The sequence below is a fragment of the Falco naumanni genome, chromosome 2, assembly GCF_017639655.2.
Source record: "Falco naumanni isolate bFalNau1 chromosome 2, bFalNau1.pat, whole genome shotgun sequence".
Taxonomy (NCBI): domain Eukaryota; kingdom Metazoa; phylum Chordata; class Aves; order Falconiformes; family Falconidae; genus Falco; species Falco naumanni.
In genome coordinates this window covers 51,703,098-51,715,587 of record NC_054055.1, presented here as the reverse complement: position 1 = coordinate 51,715,587, position 12,490 = coordinate 51,703,098, and the positions used below count along the sequence as shown (strand labels likewise).

General features: G+C 35.9%; 1 protein-coding gene across 1 annotated transcript; it reads left to right on the top strand.

Annotated features, from left to right (window-relative positions):
- The first annotated feature begins 5,263 nt into the window (after positions 1-5,263).
- On the top strand, positions 5,264-12,045 carry SLITRK6 (SLIT and NTRK like family member 6). The gene is made up of 2 exons (XM_040584401.1): positions 5,264-5,798; positions 9,145-12,045. The coding sequence occupies exons 1-2, from the start codon at positions 5,736-5,738 to the stop codon at positions 11,680-11,682; spliced, it is 2,601 nt and encodes an 866-aa protein (XP_040440335.1). The 5' UTR covers positions 5,264-5,735; the 3' UTR covers positions 11,683-12,045.
- The last annotated feature ends 445 nt before the right edge of the window (positions 12,046-12,490 follow it).

Genomic DNA, 12,490 nt, shown 5'->3' with positions numbered 1-12,490 from the left:
CTTCCCAACTTCTTGCCCACCCCCAATCTATCCATGGCAGGGCAGAGTTGGAAGAATAGGAAGCCTTTACACTGTACAAGTACTGCTCAGCAATAGTCAAAACACCGGTGTGTTATCAACACTGGTTTTCTCATAAATCCAAAACATAGCACCATACAGACCGCTGTGAAGAAAATCAGCTCCATCCCAGCCAGATTGAACATACATTATTAACTGTAAACCTCAGAAAACTATTCAGGATAGGATTTACCTTAGCCATTGCAGATGCTTAAAAATGGCTTATCCAAGCATAAGCTAAGCTTTAGACATCTCAACGAATTACAGGGACTTCTAGAGTAATGCATTCTAAAGACTGGCATCGCAAGGTAGACAAGACAAATTATTCCTGATTTGTCCATGCATTAAAAAAAAAGGACAATAAGTTGATGAACTTGGACTTAACTGATGAACTTTTAAACTGAAAATTAGCTCACATCAATCTTGTATTGCGAAGTCAGAGTGGTGAGGAACATGTTTCCAGCCATCAAGATCTACTACTCTCTTGAACACCACCTATGACTTTTCAAATCCAAAGAGTATTCTTTGACTTGTGCACTCACTTGCTTCAGTTCCTATATTACATATTCAAAGCTAGAGTTCAGAACATAGGTCAGTGCCTCTGTAAAGGATATGTATGCATTATCAGAAAGAATACAAAATAATTTTCAAAGCAGAGCTTAAATATTAATTCATTAGCGCATTACACTTCCGTTAGATCGATGACTTTTACTGAGTATGTATATAGTATCCCCAAGACAAACCAATTGAATACTATGGCTGTTTGCAACCTAATGATATTTCAAACTTGATTGACTACTGCAGAGTTTACTCTTCAGGTGTTTTTCCAAGTTGCCTGATATAATCTACGTTAGCTGGATTTATGTGGAACAGCAGCAGCATGTAATGTGCAATTAGGTTAGTCACAGGCATGCATTATCATGAGTAGGCTTAGGCATAGTCAGCATGTAGAAACTCATTTGTGTCTAATAAGATACTAATGTTAAATATCAATGCATTATTCATAGCCAAAAGGAAAGCAAATCGTTTTACACAGCGGTTTCAATATTTCATGTTTTTCTATTCAGATTTACTAAAAAAGACTAAGAATAATATTTTTTTAACACTGAAAAAATAAATGTAAATCTATGTAAATTATGTCATATCCTTTGTTTTAATTACTGACTGCTGCAGACCCAGTGATTATTTTTTTCTTCTTTTTTTTCCTTTTACTTTAAAAGGTTTATAACATAGTAGCATATCTGCACTTTTGTGTGCTAGCAGTAAACTTTAAACTATTGAGAGGTGAATCTAAAGTTAGAGGTTCATGTGGAAGTGCAAACATCCTATGTTGTAATTTGAGAAAGAACATCATAAGTACATTGCAAACTCTTATAGCTTGTATATGTGTGTCTTCCTCTACTCTTCATCCTTGGAACAGAAGACCAAGCAATTTTGCTTTTAAATGGATGTAGTACGGAACATAAAAATATTCCATTACTTATTTCGAAAGATTCAGACAATTCTTGTACCTTTGGGTTGCACCATCTATTTGTATGAATTGATGTTGTTCATCATAACTGAAGACGGCAAGTACTCAGCTGACTTTTGTTCTCTAAAGACCAATGACTTCTAAGCATATTATTTTTTTAATTGACATTCAAATATTGCAAAGCTCAGGAGGAGAGGAGAGGAGAATGAACTTGTTCCAAAAGGTCGATTTAGATCAAGGGACACATGTCACTGCAACACCAGAATTTTGGAACAAGACTGATTATCTCAGAATAGGTTCAAAGATTTTAACTTTGATATTAAACTCTTCCTATATTGTACAGAACTGGGAGTTCTCTGTCAAGGAGCAAACAAAACAGAGAAGGTTAAAGATCTATTGCACAGACACTGAAGAAGGAAATAATGCAAATTAAAGAAATGTTTAGACATTACATTGAGCTGAATAATACAATAAAGCAGGATTAGCAAAGAATCTCTATGCAAGAGAAATCAGCTTGGTTTCCTCTGTTTCCAAAATAAAGATAATTTACAGCCACTGCATCATATTTTATTTCATGACTAAGAAGCCACTATTTTGTAAAGAGTCATGGTGCTAAGGATAGTAGGATAAAATGTGTTGTTCACTCCAGCAGGAAATTTAAAGGACCATATGACTTTTTATCCTGAAAAATGAAATATAAAGAACATTTGCTTCAATATGCCTTTTTGTCAAAATACTTTATTTCAGGGAATGTGATTTTTGCATGATGATCTCTTTCCCAAAAGCCAATCTTATTTATTTATTTCCCTTTCAGTTGACTGTTGTGAAACACAGTTCAAGAAAACCTTTCCTGTTTTCCTTTGTCGTGGGAGAGAAAGGCTCTGCACTGGCCTTATAGTAAGCAGGATACATTTGGCTCTTACATCTTGTGTGGAATAATGGCTCCATGTGTGCATACTGAGATGTGGCGATGAGGTGTGACTGAGGGGGGAGGGCAGCTTTACCTTCCACTGAAATAGCAAATGCAGAATCTTATTCTTGTTATTTTTAAACACTGAATTTACAAATAAATAAGTAGGGTACCATGAAAATTCATATTTTGAAGATTAGTCTGTAGATTGTGAGCCTAATTTCCACATTTGAAATTAACAACCTTCATATAGAAAACATTCTTCAAAGTAATCTAGAGATGGTACTAGTAAATTCTGACTGCAAGAGTGTGAGAAATCTTTCCACTTCTTCTTATGGGCTTCCCTGTAGTCTTCAGAATTTTCCTGACTGGAGGGAATTTATTATTAAGAAGAAAACAATGGATTCCAGAAAAGCCTTCCTGGGTATTTTGTGGTAATACCAAAATTTAGAGATTGTGTAATTCAGGCTAGGTGTTTCCTCTGTGATGCATACAGTTAAAGAAACCTGCACAACTTACCATATGATACAGACTTTAATAAAACATGGTACACAATATTAGAACATCCTCTTTTAAGGATTTTATACAAGGCCTACATGCTTAATAGCATTAAAGCTTTTATCTCTGAATGAATATATTTATAAGAAAGAAAACTGATTAGCTGGGGTAGAACTCTGCACAATATTTATTTAGGTAGAGGGGTATGGTCTTATTTTTGATGTGTGGAGATGCTGTATTTTGTGAAGAGGTAAAGAAGAATGACATAACAGCTTAAGGTCTTTTTGGAAGTAAGTAAGCATGCCAGTTTTACATTTGATTTATACAACTTTTTTTATTTATACATTTATACAACAAATTTTAAAATTGTCAGAGCAATCGTTAAAGTTGAATGTATAAAGTACAGGATACAAACTCCATGTCAGTTTAATGCTGTCCATGCAGATGCACTTCAAGAATCACATTTTTTTTAATAACCTCCCTAATGATTCTTCAAGTTGTGGTGGAAAAAAGTCATTAGCTATTTTTTTATAAACCTGGTAAATATACATTTTTTGGAATGTCAAACATTGTTGATAACCATTCTCAGTGTTTTTTTAATTGTGTATGGTTAGGAAATGCTCTCCAGTTTTTATTTGCTGATTTCTGGAAATATTTTTGTGATCAGGTTTTACTCTCGTGGATGTTAACTGAAAAGCAAAGAATGGTGGTGTTTTCATTTCTGATATGAGTATCTATATATATAGATATTCATCATCCCAAACAATCAACCACAAGTGAAATATGAGCACCTGTAAAATGTTCAGTAAAAATTAGAAAGAATCTGACTTACAGTTCAAAAATTTAAAATTAATAAAGAATATAATTATTTATTTGGCTGGACACAGCTGAGAATCTTGGAGCCTTAACTCTAAAATTTAGTCAAGGTAGAATAGCAAGGTTCATTAAAAGTAGCAAAATGCAATCAAATAAATGATGTGTTGGAGTGGATGAAAATCAAATGGTTGCTGTTTCTTAGGAATATTTTATCTTTTTCTTTCTTTCTTTCTTTTTTCTAAATTACATATTTTGTCTATGTAAAATTAGGCACTAAAACCATCATCCTAATAAGCCAAGGCATATATACATATGCCTAGCCTATATATATATTAATACATGTATGCATGTGTGTACATATATAGGACAAGATCTTGATAGCCTTCATCACATGGAACAGGACATTACACTACCCCTTCAAAGGCCAATGAAGCCATCTGAGAGCTATCAGCACAAAAGAAGTTACTGGAATCAGACTAGTCTTAAGGCTATAGCAAAAAATTTGTAAAGTAATCCAAGACACCATAAGAATGAACCAGAAATGGTAGGCTGCACAGGCTAAATATCCCAAAGCACTGGGTCTATTCTTGCTCACCGAAAGGTTTTGCAGCTCTGTGGCAGTGGGATCAACACGGGAGTAGCATTTTCAGCACCTAAAACCATCCCATGCAGTGCAGAAGAGAAGAGGAAAATCTTCCTTGCATGGAATAAGCATTTTCCTGTAGCCATCCTGTATCTGCTAATTACTTGTTTATGAGCACAAAGAAAGGAATACTTTTTGCATGATACATGCCTTTAAGAATACCACCCCCCCACACCCCCCCCCAGACCGTTTTTTATCAAAGCAACATTTCATGCAAATACAATACAATCTCACATGGATAGATAACAACACACTAAGCTAACATCTGTAAAACAGACAATTACAAGCAACCCAGTTTTCTTCCTACAGAAGATGGCTAGTTATAAAAAGAACTGACGGCAATCATTGTGCAAGCTTAAGCACTAATGTTCCACAATTTTTTTTTATTATTATTATTTTTTTTCAGAAATAAAGTGCATAGAACATACTCATCCCTACCCCAGTCACATTGAATGGACTGGATTGAGGGCTGTACTGTCTCATTTATATATTTTAATAATCTTGCACGTAATTGTGATAGACATATTTTTCAGATGACAAGGCTTCCCTTGTGGTGTGTTTTGTGGAGTGTATTTGGGCTGGAATGCTTTCAGTTTCTAAAGCAAGCATTTCCAGATATAAAATAAATGCAAGATCTGCCCAAGAGAGCAAACTGCAAGAGCTGCAGTGGATGTTTACTGTTTTGCAAAATCAGCCATTAACAGACCTTAAGCAATCTAGAAGATATTTAGCTGAATTTTACTTTGCGAGGTTCACTTAGATAAGGGAAAAAGGAGGTGAGAGAAATTGCAGGGGGAGGAGGAGCTGATCTGTCTCAAGGTGGAGCTGTATCTTGTATTAAATGACATTGGCAGATTAAAGCTCTCTGGTGGGGAAGGGCTTAAAGGCTGAGTCAAAAGCCAAGAAGTCTCTTTATTTACGCCTACCTCCCAGCCCCTGGCAATCTGACTAATAACAAACTGAGCTAACAAGAAAGACTAGAAAGAGCAGAGAGAACACAGAAGCAGCTTGGATCTAAAAATCTGACAAACCAAGTGATCAAGTCAAGCTCTGCTGAGCATCTTGTTTGTTTACTGCATCAAAATGCTTGCAAACAGTTAACTATATGCAGAAAAGTCAGCATAGCTGTGAAGTATGCTGTGAATTTTAATTGAGGGAAAAGGACAACTGCTTACAGGATAGTCTGATGTGCACGCTGCCTGGAAGATTTTTTTGAATTGAACGCTTTGTACTTTGTCTTCTGAACAAGGATTGTAACTTTATGGAGCTGTAGTATTACTAGAGCTTGCAGCAAAGTGAAACTCAGAGGAAAGTGTGCATTTTTCACCAGGAAAAATTACATGACATTGAAACAGCTGCTCCTACTGTTACTGAGCGTTCCAGGGAGTGTTACTGCTGTACAGGTAAGAAAGATACCAGCTAGTTAATTAGCTTAGCATATGAGATATTCATATCTCAGTACCAGCTGAATTTATTTTTCTGCATGACTTTGTATAACTTTTAGGTTCAATGGTGGCAGTTTGTACTGTTTTCAAACCGCCTGCCAGGTGCATTTATTCAAACTGCCAACTGTGTAGAATGTTTGTATTAAGGAAATGCTGGTTTCAGATCTGTTGAGGGGGGAGGAATGGGTGTTTGGTTTTATTTCCTGAAGTGCAAGAATGGTCTTAAATGCATCATCTGACTGTGATTCTCTTCAGAATTTAATAAACAATCCCAAAGACTTTTAGAAATTGCAAGTTCTTAGCTTGAGGCTTTGAAATTCTTCAATATGCAATTTTTAAATATCCGAACTAAAACAACCAAACAAACAAAACCACAAGTAAAATAAAATGGTATTTCATAGTTTTAAAAATACTTTGATTTTTACTTGTCAAGCATGTAATGCCTTTGCTATAAGGTGACTACTTCTAGAAGTATTCAACTTTGCCTCACGGAGGGGACTGTGACATTTTTTAGTCTTTTGGAATTCCTACTGCAAAAGGCTTAGTTACAGCATGCAGTCAGTACTGACTTACATGAAAGCAGATAAAATGAACAAACTTAAGTTACCACGTAGAATTTGCTGAAAAACCTCACCATGTTAAAAAGTCAGCTTTGTTAAGTCTTTTAAATTAAATTTTATTTTATTGTGAGTTCTTTCAGTTAAATCATCTGTACTTTCATTGATCATCTGTTACTTGAAAGCAGTTTTTATTTTACAATAGTAGCCCACTGAGACCTTCGTTACATATTCCTGAGTATTCAGAAAAAAAAAGAAAAAAAAAAAAGAGGAAAGAAAAAAAGGAAAAAGGAAGAAAGGGAGGAAGGAATACAAGTCTTCTATTAATTTTTGTTGTGTGTATATGTGTGTGTGAGAGTTCTGGCAGTGCTGCCCACAGAAGTATGATGATGATTAAAATGGGAATGTTTTCCAATTGGTTACAAATGTTCTTACTTTCATCTCTGAGAGGAGGGCTTTCATTTTTATAACCTAATTTTTCAATGTGCACTAAAATGCAACATGCTTTTCAGATATTTTTTTTCCATTTAATTTTGCTCAGGGACTTTGTAAGTACAGTTTTAATTTGATGCAGATTGAAGCTGGAATTCCTACAGAGAAAAAGTGCATAGAAATAAAGTCTAAGTCATACGCTAGGTTTGAAGCTAGCATCTGTGTCAAGAGCCTGCCTTTTTTTACCTTGGGTCACTGAAAGGGATACTGGTGCATGTAAAGCAAGAATAAATCTCTAGTTTAATATGATCCTAGAATTATTCTGCATACTTCAAAATAACATCTTGACATGTTGTGTCTTATCCAATACTTGGGAAAACATACTTGAGGACATATATTAAACATAAGCAGCTGGAGTTTGAAGGGCATTATATGAGACAACAAAATTAATTGTTCAACTGAAAAAAAGGTAAAAGGTCATACTTTTAGGAACGCTTTTTCTCATACTGTGAATTGCACTCTACTACTTCTAAACATACACCTACTCCCACTGATCAGGAACTACGAATAGAGAAAAACATAATTCACAGTGCACACATTTGCTGTTGTTGCTTTTGTGTGTGTATGTAATACTCATACCACAGCCCTTAAGTGCCTGCATGTATAGACCTTTGCAATCTGTTGTAAGGGAAACCGTGAGAAATGGTGTTGCTGGTAACAAAGGTACATGATAATTAAAATATTTATTGATGAGATGCCAAATCATATGGCCACATGTTCATCTGTGTAATTGAATAAGTCCTTGTGAAAGGTTCTAATCTTTCAGAAATTAACTCTTCAGTTCGTTAATTGTGTAGTGACATTCTGTACTCCATGTGTCAATAGCTTACTTTGAAAGATCAAATGACCTTTATTAGATGGATTACTTGAGAAACCTGCTTAGTTTAGTCCTAGAATAGATAACGTACCCAAAAAACGGCTTATCTTTTAAATAATCCATTCAATTTAAAGTATTTGTTATGGAAATGTACAGATATTTATTTAGCTAAAAATTATAAACAGTAATTTCAGTCCATCTCATGCATCAAGAATTACCATTGGTAATTAGACAGCCTTGACAGAAAGAAACAGAGATTCTTCAAATGGTGAGAAGCAGAAATTAACTGAATCCAATGATAACAAATGTTCTATTTCAAAATTTAAATTTTGCTTGTGACTCCATAGTTGTACTGTAATGATGAATTTATCAGGTATTGGAAAGTTTAAGATCAGCTTAACAGATGCTAATTTAAGTTACATAGCATATGGGTGATAACTGGTGATCATTTTTAACTGGTAAAGTACAGTTCCATGTAAATTTCAGAAATTTTTGTGGTAATTGATGGTTATAATAATTGGAAGGAGTCTAATAGGTAATCTAAAAAAAAATGTTTATCCCTTGCCTACCTGTTTCTTCTCACATATTGCGTTGTCAGTTCTCTCCTCTTTTTAACTTTGTGTAATTATTGTTTTATGCATATATTCTATATAAACACAGTACATTACTACATGCTGTGTTACTGCTTTCACTAAATATCCACAAACTATAACATATGCATTAACATTTAAGAAAAAGAATTATTTTGTCTACTTCCTTTTCAGTTTAGGGGGTACAAGGATTGCAGAGGAAATACCTTTTCATTTACATACATAATGCAGAACCAAACGAGAGATTCCATGTATCCTGAATGAATGAGCTTTTGCTCACAACATATTGTTGAACCAAACCAAATCTTATTTCTTCTCTTCAGCAGCTGGACAATATTAAGTTGAGCTCAGCAAGGTGCTTTTAAAATTCACAGTGCTATATGGTGACACAAAGCAAGATTCCAAAATGTCATATTAGCCTTGATATAAGTTGGCAGTAACTTACTATTGTTTCCCACTGGCAAAACATTCTATATGGTATATAGACAAAGACAACACGCTCTTCATTATCTCCTGCTTTGGGTATTAGCATGAAAGTACTGAAGCACTCCCCTTCTGACTGTGTTTATTGATTCAGTAAATTAAATATATTCTTTTCTGCTTAGAAAATCATTGCAACGTTTGTCATAATATAATTTTGTTGAAAGGTGAGGTAGCTCAATGGTTGAAAGGTGAGGTAGCTCAATGACATTTACTAGGAATGGTTACTGCTCCCTTCTAGCCAGAAAAAAAAAAAAAAAAAAAAAAAAAAAAAATCAGCCCTGTGAAATCGTGACTCTATTACTTTTCTTTTTCCTTCCCCTCCCCCCACCCCCTTTTTTTTTTTTTTTTTTTTTTTTTTTTTATAGAATCTGCTGGGCAAGATGAAGTTCTGGATTTTTATTGTATATTCAGTTGCAGTTGCATCTGATCCTTTCCAGTCACAGCCTTCGTTTTCTTCAGTCAGAGGATCTTGTCAGAGTTTGTGTTCCTGTGAAGAAAAGGATGATATCATGATTATAAACTGTGAAGAAAGAGGTATCAAGATGGTATCAGAAATATATGTCCCACCATCACAGCCTTTCCATCTTAATCTGTTAAACAATGGTCTAACTATGTTACACATGAATGATTTTGCTGGCCTTGTTAATGCTATCTCTCTACATCTTGGTTTTAATAATATTGCAGATATTGAGCCTGGGGCTTTCAATGGTCTCAGCCTTCTTAAACAACTTCATATCAATCACAATTCTTTAGAAACACTTAAAGAAGATATGTTTAATGGATTGGAAAATTTGGAGTTTCTTCAAGCAGACAACAATTTCATCACAGTGATTGAAGCAAGTGCCTTTAGCAAGCTCAACAGGCTTAAAGTGCTTATTTTGAATGATAATGCCATTGAGTATCTTCCTCCAAATATATTTCGTTTTGTGCCATTGACACATTTAGATCTTCGTGGAAACCAATTACAGACACTCCCCTATGTTGGCTTTTTGGAACACATTGGTAGAATACTAGACCTTCAGCTGGAAGACAATAAATGGGCCTGTAACTGTGATTTGCTGCAGCTGAAGATATGGCTAGAAAACATGCCACCTCAGTCAATAATAGGTGACATTGTATGCAATAGTCCTCCAGTTATCAAAGGCAGCATCTTAAGCCGGTTGAAAAAAGAATCACTTTGTCCCACTCATCCTGTCCATGAACTTGAAGATCCTTCAGGGTCACTGCCCTTGGTTGTAACCACCTCTATCAGTGACAGTCACCTATCAACTAAGGTGATTCCTATCCTGAAAGCTCCTACTAAAGAACCAAGTTTAGTGCTTCATACTTCAAAGCCTACTACTCAGTTTCCAGGAATCTATTGTCCTGTCCCCTGTCACTGCACCAGCCATATGGTCTCAGGAGTTCTCATGCACTGCCAGGAGCGAAACATTGAAAGCTTGTCTGATTTAGGACCTCCTCCTCCAAATCCTAAAAAGCTTATTCTAGCTGGAAACATTATTCAGACACTACTGAAATCAGATCTTGTGGACTATGCCAGCCTGGAAATGCTTCACCTGGGGAACAATCGCATTGAAATCCTTGAGGAAGGATCCTTCATGAATCTGACTAGACTGCAGAAACTATATCTCAATGGCAATCAACTTACAAAGCTAAGTCAGAATCTCTTCCTTGGCCTTCAGCACCTGGAATATTTGTACCTTGAATATAATGCCATCAAAGAAGTTTTGCCAGGGACATTTAATGCAATGCCAAAACTTAAGGTCCTCTACTTAAATAACAACCTTCTGCAGACTTTGCCCCCCCATATCTTTTCAGGTGTTCCACTTGCCAGATTAAATCTGAAAACAAACCAATTTGCTCATTTGCCTGTGAGCAATGTCTTGGATGAACTGGATATGCTGGTACAAATTGAACTTGAAGACAACCCCTGGGACTGCACCTGTGATTCAGTTGGACTGCAAAAATGGATACAAAAACTGAGCAAGAATACAATGATGGGTGATCTTTTCTGTAAATCTCCAGGACACCTAGCAAAAAAAGAACTAAAATCCCTGAACAGTGAAGTCTTGTGTCCAGGTTTAATAAAGAGCCCTGCCCTACCGACTCATGCTAGTTTTGTAGTTGTGACAACTTCTTCTACTACTACCAACACTGCAGACACCATCCTGCGGTCCCTTACAGATGCAGTCCCACTTTCTGTTCTAATATTAGGACTTCTAATTGTGTTTATAACTATTGTATTTTGTGCAGCAGGAATAGTTGTTCTTGTTCTGCACCGGCGACGAAGATGCAAAAAGAAACAAGTGGATGAACAAATGAGGGATAGTAGCCCAGTTCACCTTCAGTACAGCATGTATGGGCATAAGACAACACACCACACAGCAGAGCGCCCAGCAGCGACTCTCTATGAGCAACGTATGGTTACTCCCATGGTTCAGGTCTACCGCAGCCCATCCTTCAGCCCCAAGCACACAGAGCAACAGGAGGAGGGAAGTGAGAAGGAAGCAAACAATTCCAAACATCTACGCCGAAGTCTCCTGGAAAGAGAGAATAGTTCACCTCTGACAGGTTCAAATGTCAAATATAAGGCTACAGATCAATCTGTTGAATTTCTGTCTTTTCAGGATGCCAGCTGCTTGTATAGAAACATTCTTGAAAAAGAAAGAGAACTGCAGCAACTAGGGATCACAGAGTACCTAAGAAAAAATGTTGTACAGCTCCAGCCTGAAATGGAAGTTCATTATCCTGGAACACATGAGGAGCTGAAGCTAATGGAGACACTCATGTACTCCAGGCCAAGAAAGGTTTTTCTAGAACAAACTAAAAATGAGTATTTTGAACTCAAAGCTAATTTACATGCTGAGCCTGACTACCTGGAAGTCCTGGAGCAGCAAACATGAAGTGATAATATGTTAGGCTGGGGCCGAATTTCTGTAATTCCATTTTAAATTGGAACAGTTGTAAATAAAAGTGCCTTATAATAAAATGTCAACAGTCAGAACTTAAGCACAGCAGTAATCCTAGCAAAAAAAACCTCAGGGATCACTGTGGGAAGCCATGGGGTTGTGTGCAGGCAAGATGTCTCACCCCAAGTTAAACATGAACTTTGTGTGATTGAACTTAGGAGGAAGCTTGCCTATTGCAATATTCCTCAACATTTTAAAAGATGTGTATGGCACTCTCCAATCTGTACCCAACCTATGGTAAAATATTTGTTATGTTTATTCTTTCTTTTTTCCCTCATTTTAACTAGATTCCTTTTTTTTAAAACAAAACAAAACAAAACAAAACAAAACACCACCTGTGTTTGTAGTTATACAGTTAGTGCGTATTGTTTAGGTTAGTACGTGCACTGCATACATGACCATTGTCTACAACTACACCTAACATACCCTTATAATAAATATGAAAGCAGTTGAAATGTCATACTAAATGTCAGTTAAAAAAACAAAAAAACCCACAAAACATTTTCTGTATGCACGCAGAGCCTGCAAATATTTAATATTTTACACAAAACTTCATCATATGTGTTCTGTATCAGTATGTGGAAGGAAAACTATGTAACAATGTTTACCCAAAGTCTTCAACGAAGAAAAAAGCAAGTCTTTTGCTACTTCCCCTATCTGATAGCTTTACCTAAGTTTGGACAATCTTTTCTTGAGCTGCTGCTATAAAATATTGTTCATCACTGGTGTTTCAACTCATAAT

Excerpts from the sequence above, each read along its gene's own strand:
- SLITRK6 (XM_040584401.1), top strand. The coding sequence starts at position 5,736 with ATGACATTGAAACAGCTGCTCCTACTGTTACTGAGCGTTCCAGGGAGT. Across the intron at positions 5,799-9,144 it reads GGAGTGTTACTGCTGTACAG|AATCTGCTGGGCAAGATGAA; the intron begins GTAAGAAAGATA and ends TTTTTTTTATAG.